General features: G+C 34.2%; 2 protein-coding genes across 5 annotated transcripts in view; one reads left to right on the forward strand and one right to left on the reverse strand.

Annotated features, from left to right (window-relative positions):
* The window catches only part of LOC132696712 (protein MTSS 2), a 78,243-nt gene that overhangs the window by 18,771 nt on the left and 39,226 nt on the right, over positions 1-20,246 (forward strand). For all 4 annotated transcript variants that reach the window (XM_060662119.1, XM_060663665.1, XM_060664423.1 and 1 more), the window contains exons 2-3: positions 2,643-2,704; positions 5,219-5,292. In XM_060662119.1, the coding sequence (XP_060518102.1) occupies positions 2,643-2,704; positions 5,219-5,292 (136 nt within the window). The remainder of the gene's footprint in view (positions 1-2,642; positions 2,705-5,218; positions 5,293-20,246) is intronic.
* Positions 12,191-17,129, reverse strand: LOC132707170 (larval cuticle protein A2B-like). Its single transcript, XM_060678899.1, has 3 exons — positions 17,007-17,129; positions 13,189-13,404; positions 12,191-12,980 (listed from the first exon to the last, which is right to left on the reverse strand). Exons 1-3 carry the CDS (start codon positions 17,013-17,015, stop codon positions 12,633-12,635), a joined length of 573 nt encoding a protein of 190 aa, XP_060534882.1. The 5' UTR covers positions 17,016-17,129; the 3' UTR covers positions 12,191-12,632.

Consider the following 20,246-nt stretch of genomic DNA (forward strand, 5'->3'; position numbering starts at 1 on the left):
GTCTTTCCAAGTTATTTTGTGGATAGCAACATAAAGACCATGCGAGACTTTTACGTTGAACAGTTTCATTGGCTGTGTGTGAAGTAACTGATAGCGCTTATTGTCAATCGTTTAAATATTCTGTCCGCTGATTAAAAAAAAAGATTTCTGATTTCAAACAAATTGGATGATGTCTGATATATCAAATATGCAATATCAAGAAGAACTCGCAGAATTGCAATGAGTCAGTAAAAATTTTATTTAATATAAAAGAAGCGACATCATGGCTTTGTGAAGAAACTTTAACTAAATACCCAAATGCAACCAAAAATGCAAGACAACTTTTACTACCGTTTTCATCTTCATATATAGCCGAGTGTGGGTTTAGTGTTGTAAATAAAAAGAAGTTATCAACTGGATATAAAACAACGTGAAGACTTGAGATTAAAGCTAACTAAATCGGAACCTAATATAAAATCTCTCTGCAGCATCAAGCGCATGGATCGCACTAAATTGATATAGAAAATTTGTATTAAAATTATTTTGAATTTGAATTTCACTTTTTTATTATCTGTTTCGAAATATTTTTTACTGTTTTTTGATAGTAATTTCATAGTGACGTCTTCCTAAAACCTATCATTAATGTTTCTTAAGTGAAGAAATCAATTTTTTAATGTTAAAAATTATGTATGAGGCGCATTCAAATTTTAGAACTGTTACAGTGTGGCGTGGCACGAAAAAAGGTTGGAAAAGACTGACCTACACGGTTTATACTAGGGCTTATGTATGTTTATGTATCTCAATAAGTCCGAAACAGAGGGAAAAAGTTAAATACAGAAAGTGTTTGACCCTAAGTAAATTCTGTTTACTTGTATTACTTATTATTAAACTTCTGGATTCCTCCTGCTTCGGTTTTTCTTGACTCGAACTTGCTAATGTTTCGCCAATCATCCGGTTGGCTTCTTTAGAGCTTGCCTGGAACTTGACAGTCATGTTCTGAAGAAGCCAACAGGATGATTGGAGAAACGTTATCAAGTTCCAGCTGGTTACTGCCCTAGCACAATCGAATGCATAAAAATACTATACATAAAATATAACCTTGGGGTCAAACACTTTTTGTATTTAATTTTTCCTCATTGTCATATTTATTGAGATAAGGTATAGGAGCATTTTAAATGGACCATCCTGTACACAAACCAACTGACCAATCAAATTATGCTGTTCGTTGCAAAACTATTTTATTTACTTTTACATTAAAAAATCCTAACGTGGCGCATTGCATTTATCCCAAGATCCATTAAAAAACACCGCTTTCATTGTCCCGCCAATAAACACTCACCTAGAATTATAATGAAGCTGTATAACAAAGAGCTAATAAGGTATAAAGACAGGTGAACAACACTTCACAAAAATTTTAAAAATTGGTAAGATTATAAAAACAGCCATTTATTAGAAACTAATTTATTTTGATTTTAGATTTCTTAAGCGTTTCTTCGTTATTAGGCAGTAGATTAAAAGTTTTTATTCTCATCGAGTCCCAATTGCAAGTATTCTAATTGATCGTTTCACTATTTAATGCAAAAAGGCGTTTGTTTCTAAAAATTTGAATACTGAATAGTCCGAGAATAAGAATATCGGCCAAACAATCAACAATTCAAGATGCCGAGGAAGATAGCTTTTGCTGCTATTTTAGCATTTTAGCATGGTTGTTAACAACAAAGTTCGTTTCTTGGGGGGAGTATGGAACTGCATATAATTTGTTTTAGTTGTGTTAAAGTCTCAGTTTAAGTACAGCGAATATTAGTAGAACCACTTAAATAGTTTATCAAAATTTGCATTTATTTTTACGAACTGCCACACAATTGGGGTCCAAATGTTCGATCGCCAAACGAGTTACGAGCTAATTTTTATAACGTTATTTTGAAGCTAATATTTTTAGTTTTCGCACGCTCTTTAGCTCTGTTTTGTTGGTGCTGCGTTAAAAGTTTAAATGGTTATTCCGTCCTTGTACTTTAGTCACGCGTGTGGGAGCGATCGAAAATTTTAGCCACGGATGTTGAATATGAATGTATTCGTGCTGTTTTGCAAAAATATACAATTTTGAGTGATATGAAATGAAAAATAGCATAATTATTCACTGCCCTCACATAATTTTCCACTTCTACTTTAATGTGCATTCTATGTTTACCCTTTTAAGGGGTAGGCAAGGGGAGAAACATGAAACTGAGCAAACACCACTACGGGTATTCGATCGCTCCGCGATAACCAACCCCCGATGGGAACGTATTTTCGTTCAAAAACCGGATTTGATATCCAAAATCTTCACTGACAATCACAATCAAACGCTTGTGGTTCCAAGTCACGAATATAATGTTAAAATGCTTTTCAGACTTGATCGTGTTTTCAGCGGCGATATTTGTTTATGTTTACTCTTGTGCATACCAGCAAAGCCTCTAAAAGTATTCGAAATGGTTTGGCGTGCTGCCAAGCCAAAAGAATTCCATAATAATGTGGAATATTTATAATTTTCCCGAGGATGCCGAAGACATGAACTAAGCATAGGGGAAGGAGAGAATATTTTGAACGTGTTAAGAAGCGGTTCGATATTTATATTCCGGAGTTGTCAGATTAACTCTAAAAATTTTATTTGTTTTTCGTTTCAGAACGGTATGCCTCTTTGGGAGGACCTCATTGCGAAAGCTACAAAGTTACATTCCTCGCTGAGGTAAGTAGTCCCGTTATTTGTCCAACTCGCTTCCCCATTTTGCGCGAAAACGTTAGTTGAGGTCTTAGATGGCCGATATTTAAGATAGTTTATCGTGTTGAACTACAGTGACTCACAGCTTAAATGATGCAGTCGCTATAACAAAAACTAACTGGTCTGAATGTCTCTTTATTTATTTGGCAAAAAACAACTTATTGAAATTAAGTTATTAAAGAGCCTTCTAGAAAAGTGTGAATTACTTTTTGTCTTAAATATGCCTTACTTAGTTAACAATGAAGAATTAATTAAATTATATGCAATATTAACGTCACAGCTTAGACGATTCAAAAATAATAACCGGGGTCAAAACTTATCAATTTGAAAATTACATTATTTATTACAGCAGTTGTCATCACAGAAATGGATACAGTCAAAGAGACATAACCAAAATGGTAAATAAATGTCTGTCAACTGTTCTGCATATCGTTGAGCGTTACTGTAACGAAAATAGGGTCGAGAATAAGTCAAGGTTAGCTCCAAATAAGATCTTCAGTGAACGTGAGGAAAGATGGATTGTAAGAGAGGTATCGAATTATCCAAAAAAAAAAAGTGCTCCAAAGACGTGTGTCGAGGTGGAAAGACAGTTTGGAAAAAGGTGTAACCCCGCAACAATTCGACGAATCCTGCGAAAAAATAATTTGCATGGTCGAACTGCAATAAATAAGGCTTGCATTAGCCGAACAAATAAATGCGTGAGATTGGCATTCGCTAGAGAACATATCGATAAAGATTTAAACTTTTGGAATTCAGCAATATTTGCTAAAATTAACTTTTTTGGATGGGGAAAGCCAAAGGAAGAATTAAAATTGAAAAATTTAAAAGCTACGGTAAAACACGATGGAGGTGAACATCACTCCATGGGGCTGTATGTCATCTGCAGGAGTAGGTAATATGTATTTCGTTGAAGGAAACGTGAACTAATATGTGTATTTGGATGTGCTAAGACAACATGTGGTCGCTAGTGCCCAAAAATTAAATATGGGTAACAATTATCAATTCTATCATGACAATGATCCAAAGCAAACGTAATTTCGAGTCCGCAGTTGGTTGCTTTACAACTGCCCAAATGTTATTAAGACACCAGGCCAGTCACCAGACTTAAATCTAATTGAAAATTTGTGGTTGACATTAAAAAACAAAGTAAGTAGTGACCCAATATCTAACCAGAATGAATTAAAAGTAAAAATTACTGAAGTATGCAACACAATTTCCCCGGAGTATACTAGAAAATTAGTTGAATCAATCCAGCCGTTATCGATAATAAGGGAGGCCTGACTAAATATTAATGCAATTATGCAGTTGGTTTTCTCTATTGATTGGGTTATATATTGTTTTACATCATTTAGGCTGTGACGTTAATATTGTATACAATTTTATTAACTCTTTATTGTTAACTAAGTCAGCTATATTTAAGACAAAAAGTAAATCACACTTTTTTAGAAGGCTCTTTACTAACTTAATTTCAATAAGTTGTTTTTTGCCAAATAAATAAAGAGACATTCAGACCAGTTAGTCTTTTAAGCTGTTTGTCACGGTAGGAAGAGAAAAGAGATGACTGGTAGATACAAAAAAAATTAATGACTAAACGGGTTAAGCTTTTATTTAGACGTAATAAGAAAGATAATGATAATTTTATGAAAAAAAAGTATATATTAATATAGGTGCGCAATCGCTTTGTTTTGGATATCTTGGGCAAGGTGTTGAAAATAGAAAAAAACGAGTTTTTCTTGAAATTGCTTTAGATATGTAGTTGATTGGTAAAGGCCCGTAATGCATAGAAACAATTTTTTTTAACGAAAATTATTCTTTTACTTTCGCCAGTTTCGTTATGGTAAGCATGGTACTGAATAATCACGTTCATATACTTTTTACAAAACTTCTGGATTCCTCCTGCGTCGGTTTTTGCTGAGTCGAAATTGCTGACGTTCAGTCAAGCTCTGAAGAAGCCAACAGGATGATTGGCGAAACGTCAGCAATTTGAACTCTGCACAAAGCGACACAGGAGGAATCCGGAAGTTTTGTAAAAAATATTACAGTAGCCTGAAAAATCAAGTTCAAAGTTAAGAAATCATTTTTACTAAGACATGAATCGAGGTATTAAAAATGAATTTATTTTTGGAAAAAGCGGTGGCCATCATATTTTCGATATAAATATTCAGTGTCACGCTTAAATAGACTCCACTGGTGGAAGTAGAAAAATAATTTTCAAAATTTCAAGAAAATATATGAATCAGTTTTAATTAAAATGAAGAAATCCCGTGTTTTTCTTAATAAATCTTGTATAATGATAGTGTAACGGCATTTTACCTGCTAAACTTGGCAGAAACTGGGTGAAAAACAAAAAAAAAACGCGCTACTTTTCGGACGTTAAAGCAAGTTGAAAAAGTATGGCAGATACGGGTACCATAGCTCTATAGCTTGTGCCAAAAGAGTGGATATAGAGTGTAGCTTTTGAAACGACCATTTGTGTTCCAGGGCGACGATCCTCGCGGTGACGGCCTATTTGGACGCGTTCCAGAAGATCGCGGACAGCGCGACCAACGCGCGAGGTGAGTGTCACGAAACCGGTTTTTGTCGGTCGCAAAAATGACGGACGCATCATTTGCTAGACACCCGGAATGTAAACATTCGGCGCCACATGTTGGCAAACGACGCGATCACCACGCAATGTCCGATTCATAAACACCTAAAAATTCCTAGTTCTTTTTTATTTCGTTCTATTTAGGTTCGGATATACTGGGTGTTTTTTAAGTTGTTTTCTAAACCGACTTCATTATCAGATAGCGAAAAGTGTACCGAGGGTTCCAGCAAGAGTAACGAGGGCAAATGGTTAATGAAATGATAATATACTAAATAATTGTGAACGGGTAACGATTTCAAAGAGTCTTAATGTGAGCTAGGAAATGACGAAATTTAACTTCAATTTTAAATATCATTTGGCAGCCGAAATAATAAATTTACGTTAGTAAATTTGGAACAATTATATAATAATAACAACAGTGGAAATGCTTATTTCCAACATTCAATCCCAATTTGAGTTCTTTCATTCATATTTTAGGATAGGATGAAGATATTGATATTAGTTGTTGATTGCTCATTTGCCTCTATAATGACGTCAAAAAAGTCTTACATTTTCTTTTAGAAAACTATTTGTTTTGCAATTATCCAAGAAAACACACACAAAAGCCCTTTTTAACGAATCGAAGTTCATTGAAATGTACTAAGTTTCTTGGACTCAAACATTTATTTCAGAAAAAATGGATTTAAAAAATCAAAATTTTCAGAACTTTTTTTCTTTTCCAATTCACTTTTTTTTTCTCCTAATAGTCCTCAAATTGACACCTGGTATAGAGGATGTCAGTAGCGTAAAAAATATTTCTTAAGTGTCGTCTAATGCCACTGGAACTAATAATTTGAATCGGACCACTGAAACACTATTCGTTAAAAATTGGCAGGGTACTTTTTTAACACCTTTTAACATATGATATATCCAGGTTCTTTTCTAACCGTCGTCAAATGCAACGGGTGATTTTTAAAAGGTAGAATGCGACAAGTTTTAAAAAATTATTAATAATAAATATTCAATTAGAATAATTTCTGTATGACTATGAAAATAATGATCATGGACCCACATATATGCATGAAAATGCCATTTTTTCTCTTTCTCGTTGCCAAATTCGTGAACCACCGCTCAGGGCCTCACTGCACTTGACTCTAGGTAGCGCTAAATTATACCCTCGTCACTCGAAGCATTCGATAAAAATAATAATAATAAAATTAAAAAACTCAATTTTAAAAGTGAAGCGAAAATTTGGAATTGAGCAAGACGTGTATACTGGTCGAAATTTTATGACATCTGCATTAACTACTAGGATCTGGTGAATACAAAAATCACAACAAAGGGAGCAAGCACGGAATAATAAAAGGTTGCGTTTTGATGAGGGGAACGAACTGCTTTGCCTTTTTAACCGTTCGGAACGGAGGGTAATTAGCAGCTAAAAGACGGCGACGATATAATCATCATCGTCATCCGCGCGTTGAATTAAAGAAAACGTGAAAAGAAAAAAAAACACTGCGATTTCGAACCGGACCCGGCACGCTCTGATTCCTTGCGACGATTTTCCGCGAAACCGAGACCATTCGTCGGTCGTAAATTGCACACATTTATGGACGCCGAAGCAATGTCAGTGACGACGCATTTTGGGTGTTTGGACAGTTTTGATGATCAATAATGGGAAAACTAAAAATGTTTCCTGTTCATGGGTATTGTAAAAAATGGGTGACTCGTTTATTATCTCAGAATCTGTAAGGAATATCAAAAAAACTTAAAGACAAAAGTTGTCTGAATTCTTTTATACTTTAAAAATATATTGCTATATACACGGGGTGTTTCATTGTTCACGGCGGGCGTTTTACCTCTTCGATGTCCGGGTCGTGAAAACAAAAAGAAACATATAAATTAATAAAATTTGAAATTTGTTAGTAAAAGCTTGCTCACTAACCAACGAGAAAAATTATTAAAGTAAAATATTACCAAATAGAATATAAGCTCAAGTTGGAAGGCGGTGGAGGGTACGCGATTCAAAAAAAAATTATTCTTGACACGAGGTTCTTACCCGAAGAAATAAACCAAATGAATCACGAAAAATAATTCATTTCCTACAAATTCCTGCTTGGGCAAGGATTACAACAGTAAATAGAATAAATTGAGCAAAAAGGTAACGTCACGACTCACCTTCAAGTTTCGGCGGTACAAAAGACTGTGTTCTTAAAGAATTAATGAATTATATATTTAAATTAAGAATATAAATTCCGCATAAAGTTCTTGAAGAAAACAAGTCACTTATGGGAGGATGTAGCACTTAAGCTATCCAAAATCAAGCTCTATTGTTGGTCTGGTATCCCAGTAACCAAGCCTCAAGGGTGAGCCGAATCAGATAACCCAGTAATGTCGGTCAGGAAAGCTGGCTACTCGTCAGGGAAAACTCGACAACCAAGCACATACCTATGAGACAGCATACACTGCAAGACCAACTCTAGCGAAGCTCTCTGGTATTCCGATGGAAGGAGGAAACCACGTTGAAAAATTATCGGGAAAACGAAACAAGAAAAAAAAACCCTAAAATAATAATAATTATAATAATTAGCATAATTACATTGAAATGGTGTCATATTATTCTGCACTATATGGTTCTATAGAAGAAATAAAATCGGCATAAATTGAGGAGCACGAATTAGGTGGCAAAACGCCTCCAAAACTAACTTAACTCGATTCGAGGGTTTCCAAACTCCAAACGGATCCAAAAGGATGGGAAATCACAAATTACTACCGGCTCAAAAAAGAAATCGGTCACACAAAAGAAAACCTGCCACCGCCCCAAGTTTCACTAGAGAGAGTGCAAAAGCCGGACGGTCAGATAACCAGCTTTATTAAAAGGCCCAACGGGCACAAAAAACTATAGGGAAAACACCACTCTTGCCAACCCAGTCGATGGTACGTCACCAGTAAATCGAACAACCGAACTCTATGTCGTTTTGGCCGTGTGACCCGTGCCAAAGAATGGAGGTTGGGTCAACGAGAACGAACTACTCGAACGCTATCTGTGGTGGCGACCGGACGGCCAGTCCCAGAGAATCGAGGAAGAATAGGATAAGAAAACAAAACAATGTTTATCAGGCCCCGTTAAGACCCGATGAGGAATACCGAAGTAATGAAACCCAAATGTCGCCTAAAGTCTCAAAGTAAACCGGTGCCACCTAAGAGAAAACCGAGCGAATAAGGGGCCAAGCACCCAACCGTTGCAGCTTAAAATATTACAAGAGTACAAGTCCGAAACTTAAGAAACCTAGTCTACAAAACAAGGAGTGGTTGTACTGTGTGTTAAAATCGCAAAGTCTCGCCAAACAGTAAAAAGTGAAGGAAATGAATAGCACAATTAATTCTATAATGTACTTATAAAATTAATATTATGATAAGAAAATTATTACTAGATCCAAACAAAATAAACCCATTACTTCGCAAATGTGCCACTTTACTTTAAAAATGCTAAATTTCCCCATTGAAATATGAAACCGTCACAAACGGTCTATTGGCTTGTTCTGAAAATTTGGTTAGTTCCATAAATGGCAATGCTCTATCGATCGACAACATTATAGCCAGAACATGCAGCAAATTTAATGAAATATATCCTATATTGTTTTCTTTTGTTGCATTGTCCATGTACCATGTATAATAAACAATTCATTAACAGAGCATTAGATTACTGCTTTCCTTCCATTTTGAACTGTCAACCGGAAAAAGAATTATTTAACATAGAACGGATATTTCATAGCTACCTAAAAGATGAATTATGCCAAAATAATCCTGTTTTCAGAGAAACTTGCTTTTATTTGAGAAACCAAACGATTTAGGTGTTAGGTGTGGACATTCGAAAGGGAATTTAATTTGCTCTTAGAATTTGTATCTCGCAGGCAAACAATTAGTTTTAACCAACTCTGTGTGCTATAGAACTAATTTCGATGTTAAGAAATAATGTACGGCATCTCCCAAAGCTACTAACTAACCAAAATTTAAACTTTCTACTGGCTCCAGTGTTGGTTGAAAAATACAGAAAATAATTAATTTCTCTAAAACCATTAAAGATTATAAAGTTTTAGCGGATCGGAATATGCAATAATATACATAGTGTCACATTTAAAATTTCAATGTTGATGCCAAAGTCTTTAGAAGACCAACCACGTTTCCCAATCGAAGACCAAATCATTCATGTTGATGATGTATCTTTATCTAGTCTGATAACAAAAATTGATCTATCGCTTTCGAATAGGCTTCTCCCATAGCTTTTCCGATGTATATAACTGTGTAAATTCTATTGCACCAATAAGTGTCGAGACTGGGCGTGTGTAGTCAACCATGTGCAATACTTTTCTGCTGGTATACTATGTTTTTAATTGCATAAAACCTTTTTATTAGTACCTTTAAGGGGTTGATAATAAAGAGTGTTATTATTGTTTACAATGCCGCAATCTTGCGGATCCGTGGAATTGATGTCTTTAATACCGCGTTTTTGTAGGATTGAGGTTTTGGTGTTTGATTCGATATTTTATATAAATTAATCTATACCTAAGTGTTTCCGTCTTTTATATATTTTTAATTTCATGTTGTAAGTAATGTTTGCCGTTTTAAATATTTATATCGATATGCATTGGTCGATATCTGTCTATCGAACTTTTGTTATATATTAGGAGTTAATTTCCTTATAAAAGGTATACTTTAGTGATACATGTTGCTATTTAAATAATAAATAAATACAGGGTGGCCAAAAACTAGCATTAAAAATTTGAATGAAAAAAAAACGGTAAGTCTATAGTATAGTTGTAAATTTCGATATAATAGTAATAAAACGTTGTTCTGTTGTAAAAATGCTAGACGGCTATTAATTGACTAAGAGCATAACGGCGAAACATAGTAGAAAAAAAACAAAGGGACAATCTTTTATAAATAATGCCTGGTAATTAAGTGAAAATTTGTTTAATTTCTAAAAATGGAAGAAATTTTACCAAAAATCTCATTTTACAAAATAAATATGAACTGAAAGTTCAGATTTTCACGAAATTGTATATTTTCACATGACAATTGTTTCGACAACACTGTCTTTATCAAATGTGTTGTGAAAATATATAATTTCGTGAAAATCTGAACTTTTAGTTCTTATTTATTTTGTTAAATGAAAGTAAAAGCCAACTCAGTTCAAATCTCATTTTATATATTTTTTCTGAATGTTTCAAATAATACTTTGTTTTTAATTGGTTTTATTTACTACTACTTTTTTTCATTACTTAGGTAGTTTTCTGTTTTGGAAAAACGTTTTAAAGTTTTTTGCATTAAAATTCATAACTATAGCATTAAAAAATGACAAAATTAAGTGGTATAAAACTGTCAAAACATTGATTTGCAAACAGAAAGAGAGCCAAAAATGACGTTTTCTGCGTCATAGCATTTTCACAATGAAAAACGAAATCTACAACTTTTTTATATAAAGTTTACAGGGTTAGTAAAAATTACAGGGGCACTTAAATATCTCTAAAACTGCCAAAACTGGAATGATAAAATTTAATACCTGAGGGTTTTGGAACATGCAGAATACAAAAGTACTAACAGTAGTGTTGTGCGATTTACTTTACCACTTTTACGTTACACCTCATAATTTTGTTATTCTAAATTGATTGCCCTATTTATTTTTGTTGCATTGAATTGGGCTCGTCTAATTTAGTAAATTCTGTCTAATTTAGTAAATTCTTATGATATCAAACTTCTGTGTCTGTTAATTACTGAAGAGCGGCAAAATTGTCAAAAGTAAAATTCAGTTTTTGGAGAGAGATGTTTAAACCTGCAAAATTCAAAAATCGTATAATATTAAATATTTTTAATTGTGCTAACCTTTCACTGATACACTTTTAAAAGTTTTCTACGTTGAGAAACCTCCAAAATTCTGAGATGCTAAGAACTTTTTATCGCCAGTGGTAAATCTGGCAACACTGCATTTTTTCTACGTGTTCAAAACCCCCCAAGTATTGAATTTTATCGTTTCAGCTTCGGCAGTTTTGCAGATATTTAAGCGTTCCGGCACTTTTTACTAACCCTGTTTATATTTTGTTAAATGCCAAAATTATGAAAATGGACCATTTCTATTGGAAAAAGTGACTTAACGATTTTTTTATTTAATCTTTTAAGCAAATATAGAATTTTAAGAATATAATATTTGTTTTAATTAATTAATTTTATTTAATTTATTAATAGAATGTCAACGTAACTATAAATAAATTAATTAATTGTAGTACCTTTAGGGATTTTTTACCTGTCTTCATTGCACACTCTTCTTCTGCGTTGCCGCACAAATTTTGACTTTTTGGTCGTTTATAAGAAAATTCTATTTCTGTCGTCGAAAATTTAAATTTTTCACAAACAGTGCGTATGCTACCGAGTGTTTTATGAATTATGAATTTGACGAGAATTAGATGATGGAAAAAAGAATAAACTTTTTGTTTTTCCTTGATCATTTCAGAATTTAGAATTTTTTAGACCGGACCCTAACAGTTGAAATATAAGTGTCATATGAAATTAACTTTCAAGATATAACATAGCCTACTATAGAGCCTCAAATAAGATAAGATAATGGGGCGAACCACAATACATGCTACTATTAGAACTCGCTCGTATGTGCATATCTCTCGATACGCAACGGCGTTGTTGGTTCCTCGTTCCTCTGGGGTGAACGTCCTGGCAGCAGGGTTGCGGTAAGCGTCGAGAGGGACTTTGTAGGTCAATCGATTTATCAACGAATTGGGTTTTTGTTATACCTTTTCAACGAGTCCGTTTCATTTGTGGACATGCAACAAACAATTAAAAAATCGCTCGTAGGGTAATGTGATTCGGGGTTTTAGTTCGAGGTAAATAAAAATTATTTTTTTAACGTCATTCTTAAAAAAAATATCAAATCCTATATTACGTTTTAAAATCATACAGGCATACATAACGAACTAAAAAAAAACAATATCCTACCTATTTGCGAACTATTTACATTCTGCGTGTTTTGTTTTGATTGACCTGTGTTCGGTACCTACTCGCGACATAAAAAAATTAAAATGAGAATCTTGTTGTTTTCTGCGGGTCGAAAACTCTAGCAGAATTAAAAAGAACTACAACACAATAGTATTTTTTAAATATTACTTGATCTTAATTTTTCGACATTTTATTTAACGGTACCCCTCAAAATTCTCTGACAATTTATTTTAATCTCTCCATTTTTCAATTGATACTAAATTTTTCGTCAATCAAAACGAAACGCTCGGTAGATGGGAGTAGATGTGAAACCTGACGTCTTGCTATTCAGTGATGGTAAATGGCGGTACTGTGGCTCAATGCCGCGGGCAAAGCCACATGGGCGTGTTCTAGAGCCAACGGGGCATGTTCTATCGCGTAGGGGGCGTGTTCTATCGGCAGTGGGGCGTGAGCTACTGTTACTGGGGCGTGGGCTATAGTCAGGGGGGCGTGAGCTACGTGTTCGACGTGATGGAGCGGTTCCTTACTGACTACCGCATTGAATCCGTGGACGGAGTCGGCGGTGTAGTCGACGCGCCGTTTCGAGCCGTCTGGCTCGATTAAGGCGTAGCTACCTTTCACCACGTCGCCATCGCGGGTCTCCTCTTGCTCTTTGTAGTCTCCGGTGTGCGGGTCCTGAAATTCCAACCCTTCCAACTAAATTTATGAAAATTATGTATTTTTTAATTTTATGGCATTTTCGAATATATCTATTGGTTCTAAACAGGATGTGTGTCTCATAAACTCATCCGATACAGGGTGATAAAATCTGATGTGGAAATTAATCAATTTAGGAAATGTTTTTATATAGCAGAATACAAACATTTCAATATCATAGTCTCACCTTCACTCCATATTTGAATTCGTATCGCGGGTGGGCGTCGTAGGGTTCGGCTTTCACCGCCAGCGGGGCGTGGGCTATTGCCACAGGAGCGTGCGCAATCGCGAGTGGGGCGTGGCTCAACGCGTAATGGGCGGCAACTCCAATTGGTTCGTGATCCAGGATAGAAATGGGCGCGGCTTTGGTCGTGGTCGCCATGACGGCGCAGATTAGTACGATCTGAAATCACATTTGGTTTATAATGCCGGTACCAGAGTAGAGACTCCCAAACACATGTGACACAATTAAAACTTATTTTTTCTACTCCCGTCTGTAAAATACCTATTTTCTACTACCATCTGTAAAATACCTAATTACCCACCGATCTAGCGTGCGGGAAGCGTCATTTTATCACGTCTGTTTCGTTTCCCACGTATCCGAGCCATTTCGATTATCTCCGGGATTTTACACGGATTTGGGAGCGATTGGATGTTTTCGGAGATATTTCCCTCGCTTTGAATTTTGACGTTTGTCAATTCTGACGGTCATGTCAGTGAATGTATTTGTCGTAGAAAAAGTATAGTATGCAACACGTTCGGTAAAATTTTTAACTCGCTCGTTCATTAAAAACTCGCTCTGCTGCGTTCCGCTCGTGTCAAATAAAGTCGTTGCATAATATTTTTGCAATTGGATGATTTCTTGTTGCATAACATACTAATTTTTGCATTGTTTTATATGGTCCTGTATTTTACATTTTGTGCATATGTGCTTATTGTTTTGTTCTGGTCAAATTTACAATAAAAATACAAGCCTAACAGATGTTTATAAAAAGGCTGGTATATATATCATTTTGTTTGTTTGTTTTAATAATTGTAACATTGTAAAATAACATATTCATTCGTCTGGTATATCTGTTGCTTTAGAATAACTCGCGCAGCCTCATTTGAACACAACTAAGGGAGTTGTCAAAGAACGTATATTACATACGGCCTAATAAGATTTTTGTTTTTTGCTGTATATCTGTGTGAATTTTGCGAGCTAGTAATGGAAATTGTTTTCTTTGTCATCTACCTTAATACTACTAAGAGATTGTTTATAAATCGTTTGTGAATGGGTACTTCGGTTTCTTCTTTAAGCTAAGTGATATTTTTTGTATATTTTGATTACATAGTAATAATTTTATGTAGATTCTAATAAGAATTTTTGAAAATGGTAAATTTTTGTGTTGCATTTGGTTGTACAGGGACCTCCATTGGACCTGGGCACTGCTAACAACGATTTTTCGCATCCTATATAAAAACCGGAAAAAGAGAATTTTTTTTTGGGCGTATTGCATATTATAAGAGCTGAATCGGTGTTATAAATAACCTTATTGAGTCAATATGTAAATGTATTTACCTAATTGAAATATATATTAGAAATAAAAAATATATCATTATTTTGGTATTCTTTACCTACTGATTTGGTTGTCGATAAAATTTTAAAACAAAGTTTTTTTTTTCCTTTTTGCTAGAAATAAGAAATATTGGTTGAGTTATCCTATAAGTAAAATAAATAAATATGATTAACAAAATAAAATATTCCCTATAACAAAATCGAGATTTTATTAATTTTTACCGATATTGATTTTGAAAAATTTTAAGTCCTGAAATCAGAAAAATACATTTTTTAAAAACTTTACAAAGACTTCAATATTAGTAGCCGCTTCTATCGAATATATATTTTATAGATGTTAGATTACTATAAATTTTATTTTATACAAGTAGTATTGTTTTAATAATTTCATTAAGAATATGACATAAAAGTTTAGATGACGTTGACTGGTGGATGGGGGTGAGAGAGTAGACATATTTTTTATTATTTTGGTTCTTGAATCGCGCAAACCGCAATAGCGAAAAAAATAAAGAATGCGGAAATACCGCCCCGTTTCTGGCAATCATCCACTTGAGTCTCGTTTAAAAACGGTCCAGTAATTGAATCGTTCTAGAGATTTCAAAACTTCGTTACTCCTTCGTTTGTCACTCGACGTTAAGGGACTTGGATACGGCCGATAAAAGGGGGCGGGGGGGACAGCTCGATTACGTGGAGCGTGGGTAAATAATGGGGAGGCTTATTTGGTCCACGCATGGGGATATAGTGATTCGAGTTAAGAGATGGATTTGTTTGATCCAACGGTATTGGGCGGTAGGAAGTTTCGGCAAAATTACGTGCCACCGTGATTCTCGAAACTCGAAGGCCGCGTACACTGTACAGGGTGGACGAAGTTGGTCATTTTTAAATGCAAACTTTTTAACTGAGGTAGACGAAACCCAATGGCGATGTAAAAACTGCAGGTTTAAGAGTTATGGAGTGTTTTTCGAAAATGTGCATGAAAATTTTGCGTTTTTACAAATACATTGTCACAGCACATTTTTACGTATAAATTTAATAGTCAGCAAGCAGATATTTTTAGGATGACGAGTTTGATAGTAACGGCAAAATCGATTTTCTTTTCAGTTTTTGAGTCGTTGAAAATAATTTAAAATGACCTTATAATATTTCAAGGGCTATTTAGTGGTACTGTATGAAATATTATTTTTGAACAGCTCCTAAAATCACTAGTTTTTGTAACTCCATGTCTCTATTTGTTGCATAGTTTACTGGCCTTTTTTTCTAAAACTGAACACAGTTAATTCAGGTTGTGTCGCAGTCTTCCGAAAATATGTTGTTTGTGGTTTTCCCGGCTTTTAATCTTTTATAATTATTTGAAAGAGCAAACTAAAACTCAATGTATTGACAGCCTAAATCACTTGTTTTTTTGTATTACGCCCGGGTCGTATCAAGCCTACTTGTTCATAGTGATAAAAACTTGTATTTTGATTAAGTCTCTGACAAAATATCAATTTTTGGAAAGGTAGTTTAAAGTTCTATTCAATGATTCTAAATTATACAGGGTATCTCACATAAGAAAGCTATTTTGTCTGTTGATAACCATTAAACTACATATTAGTTCAAAAAAATATATGTACTTCAAGCACTAAAAGGGTGCTTAGGCAATGTTTTCCATAAAAACATAAAATGTTCCATGTCAGTAGAGTTTTTTATAAATGCACATTTTTCAAAAACACCCTATAACTTCAAACGGTATAGATAATCCGTATGCGGTTTTTGCCATTATGTTTTCGTCAATCTCCTTTAGGAACGAAAGTTGTTTAGAGCAACTGTAAATAGGCTAACGTCATAAGAAATACGTACATTATAAAAAAAAAACATATTAATTTTTATCTTCTAAGCACCCTTAAAATTTTTTAATATTTAAAATATTTTGGTAATTCGAAACTTGAAACTTTTGAAAAGATAGTTTTTCTCCTACTTATTCTGAAATGCTCAATTTTGCACTAATTAGACGTGCCCAAAGTGTCACTTTAAAACGTCGGTTCTCATTAAGCACTGTCGCGAGCTACTTCGAGCGTTTCCACTATTTTAGGCACGCGTTTATATACATATCGCCTTTTTCTGTAGATTTGAAACACTGATGGTATTTTTCTTTTCGTTTTTCAGTTCTGATGGTCACGTCACACGTTACTCAGTAAATGTATTTATCAACTACCGTTTATTGAACACTCGATCCGCCCGCGCCTAAACAAACTTGTATCGTTTATGGAACTCGCATAATGTACTGTTTTGCCTTTCCTACTTTTTTTATTATTTATTATCTTGCGTTTTATTTATCGTCTCCTTGCTTATTCTCCTTTTTCAAATTGCTGAGGACCCTTTCCTCTTCGGACATAAAACATTGGTCACATAATTACGTTTTTAAAATCTTTGACCAACCGCTTCCATCATTTTTTTTGCCGCCTTACCTTAAACATTTTTGCGTGATTTGGTTAACTTCGTGTTTCGCCCTGTGTAAAAGTTCGCAGGGAACTATTATGGTTTTTTTTTTCACTGACCACACCGTTTTACTGTTGCTGGGTATTATCGTTTTTCTGGTACTACTGCCCGTTTGGAAGACCGGCTCGACCTTTTATATCAAACGTGTACAGGGCGTTATGCAACGGCGGTGCACTTCGGGTCGCGTGCTGCGACGCTCCCCCCGTTCGGTGGAGACCGCACGTGCCTGCCTGGCCGCGGGGGGGACGCGCGCCGAAGAAAATAAATCGTACCACTCGATTTATATGTTAATTCGTCCGGTTTTGTTTTATTTGCGACCGGCTTTTCTTTTTCTTTTGCCGGTTTTCCGATTCGGTTATATATATATATTTCGCAACGTTTTGGGTTTGATTGCGGTTTTTTCCTACCCATTTTCGCGCTTTATTGCCGCCCCTGTCCAATATTGCACCTCGGAATACCATTTTTTCTATATAATACGGAAATTTTAGTTAGTTGTTAAAGGTACAGAGAGCCGTTGGTTAATAAATTGGGTTTCGGCTATCTGATTATATTTATTTATATACGTCTGTTTAATTGACACTAAAACTACTGTTTACGGTCTAAAATGTAGTATATATAACCATAAACAACTTAATAGAATTAATTATAAAACTTTTATATGACAAACTCCAAATAACGCCAAAAACTACAATATGAAAGAGTGGTGGGTTCTGTTTAAAATAAAGGCCCCTTCGATTTGGCGTTTACGGAGTACGGAAAATAGATTTATTTAGTTTAGTTTTTCTAAGCATATTCATGGAATTAAAATATTTTGAACGATGTGTCTATCGATAACATATGGTAACACATGACCAAATATCGAACTCAAAATTTTGTTAAATTTTTAGATTCCCTGCTTTCTTCGGATTTAATTTTGCTTAGCGCTTTCCTATAAATATCTAGGGCGGTTTTCCTTTTTTTTTCTCCAAAGCACCAAGCCGAAACTTTGGCTGTAGTTTACGAAAGTATATCACATTTACCTCTACGTTTTTTTTCTCCTTATTTTACGGGGTCGTTATTTGAAAATAGTGATTGTTCCATGACACAAAAAGAATAAATTAATTATTTTTCCAAATGGAACTCCCTGTCGATTTGTAGATCTTCTCAAAAATGAAAGTCCTCGATGCCAAAGTTTTCAATGATATTTTATTAATATTAAAAATAAATTCAATTTTTTTTGGATTGTTATTATTATTATTATATAAAATGAGATTTCAACGCGTCTGCGGCAATTTGAAGAAAATATCGTGAACGTTTTGGCATACTTCCATGTTATAAGAAGTACACTTTGACTTCTCTAAAATTATTATTAAACATGTCGTTTATGGGTAATTAATACATGTTAAGATAATGAGTTTTTATAATTATTGCGATTATTTCGAAAGCCTTATGACATGGGTATACTAGTGTCATACATCATTCGATTATCTTTTATGTATCTTTCAGAAGTTTTGATAATATCCTCGGTATATTATAATTGAAAAAAAAAGAAAGATTTTTCCGTTTTTCTGTGGCACATCAGACTTACTAATTTAACACTACCCTTTATAATATAGACTAAATGTATTTAGGTAAGTCTATTTTTCAGGGCTTTTGCAAACATCGGTTTCCTGTGGGTTCAAATACTACATTAAAGTGATTCTAAAAATGTAATAAAATATAGGGTATGCTATTCAAGGTAACGATGTTAAAATCGGCAACGTTGCATCGTTCAAAATGTTTTAATTCAATAGGGCGGATTAGAAAACTTAGGCATCCAAGTTAAAAATATATATACTCTCCGATGTATGTACGTACACATAATGAAAAATTTTATCGGTCCTTGTTTCAAACTTTCAGCGTAACAAAGATAATAATGTGCCGAGATCATTGGAATCTAAATGTGATGAAAAATGATACTCTGTTGCCATATTTCTCAAAGATTTTTGCATTGCTACGTACTAATGCAAGTAAAGTCTTTGCCCAGGCACTCACGCCATTATAACTCTCACTTCCATTCCTTTGAAACTTCGGACGTTTGATAATGTTTTTGGTATACGGTATACGGGATTTCTCCAAATCCGATTTCCTATTTTTAAAATATTTAGGACATTGCCGCATTGCCGCATCTACTCGAACAAGACAGATCTTCGTTTTTTAAAGAGAATGTCCTGTATATTATCACATTTTCGAATTCTATAAAACTTTCTACGTAACATATGTGGTAACTTTATTGAGGTAATTTAGAGATAAAAATTATTTTCTATAAAATTTTGCCATAGATCATGGAAATAATTTCAACCATTTTAGGAAAAAATCTGAAATTTTATTTATGACGTAAGATATGTTATTGCATACATACATATCGCACGTTTTGTAAAATAGCTGTTTGTAAATTAAACCTGAATTTCAAATGTCTTTAATTGCGACATAAGAACTATTTATTGATCTAAAGTATTATAACATACACGTATTTTGAAACTTTTTCGAGTAAAAAGTAAAAAACTAAGATAATACATTTTATAGTAGTAGGCCGTAGCGAACTTGATAAAATTTATTTTTTACAAATCTTCTGAATTGTTTCTGCGTCCGTTGTGTTGATAAATTTTAATTGCTGACATTTCGAAAAACCATCCTGTTTGCTTCTTCAGAACTATCTGAAAACTGCTGTCCAACGTTCCATCTAAAAAATGAGGTTGATGTTTATTTTTGATGATGATGATTTTAAATGACTGCCTTATATCCACTTAAACGAAACCATCGAATTTGGATAACCCTGTATATATAATATGATATCACAAATCAAATCTCCAAGCAAAGAATTTGTCGCGCTCGCGACTCTCGATTGTAAAACGAAAAACATTTCTAGCGCTGCTATATACGGCAAAATCGTTTTTTTTTGCAAGGCTCGGCGATTTTATTTCATATTTATATTGATATTGGTTTATCAATAATTCATATTTACCATAATATTTGTATCGGGTTACAGCGAGCGAAAATGTTTCGATTTTGTTGTGGCGCGTTTTTTTCATTGTTAGAACTGCTTCAGGAATTTTTCGCCGTTGCCCAATGTTGCAGTATTTTCACGTAGAAGCAGTGAAGAATTTTATTTGAAAAAGATGGGCGATTGGTTCGCATTTTTTCTTTTTGCTTTTTTTTTGTGTGGATCAAGTCAGTCCCCAGTACAGCTT

This window comes from Cylas formicarius, unplaced genomic scaffold (assembly GCF_029955315.1).
Source record: "Cylas formicarius isolate icCylForm1 unplaced genomic scaffold, icCylForm1.1 PGA_scaffold_10__41_contigs__length_53128322, whole genome shotgun sequence".
NCBI lineage: Eukaryota > Metazoa > Arthropoda > Insecta > Coleoptera > Brentidae > Cylas > Cylas formicarius.

Excerpts from the sequence above, each read along its gene's own strand:
- LOC132707170 (XM_060678899.1), bottom strand. Across the intron at positions 12,981-13,188 it reads AATTCAAATATGGAGTGAAG|GACCCGCACACCGGAGACTA; the intron begins GTGAGACTATGA and ends TTGGAATTTCAG.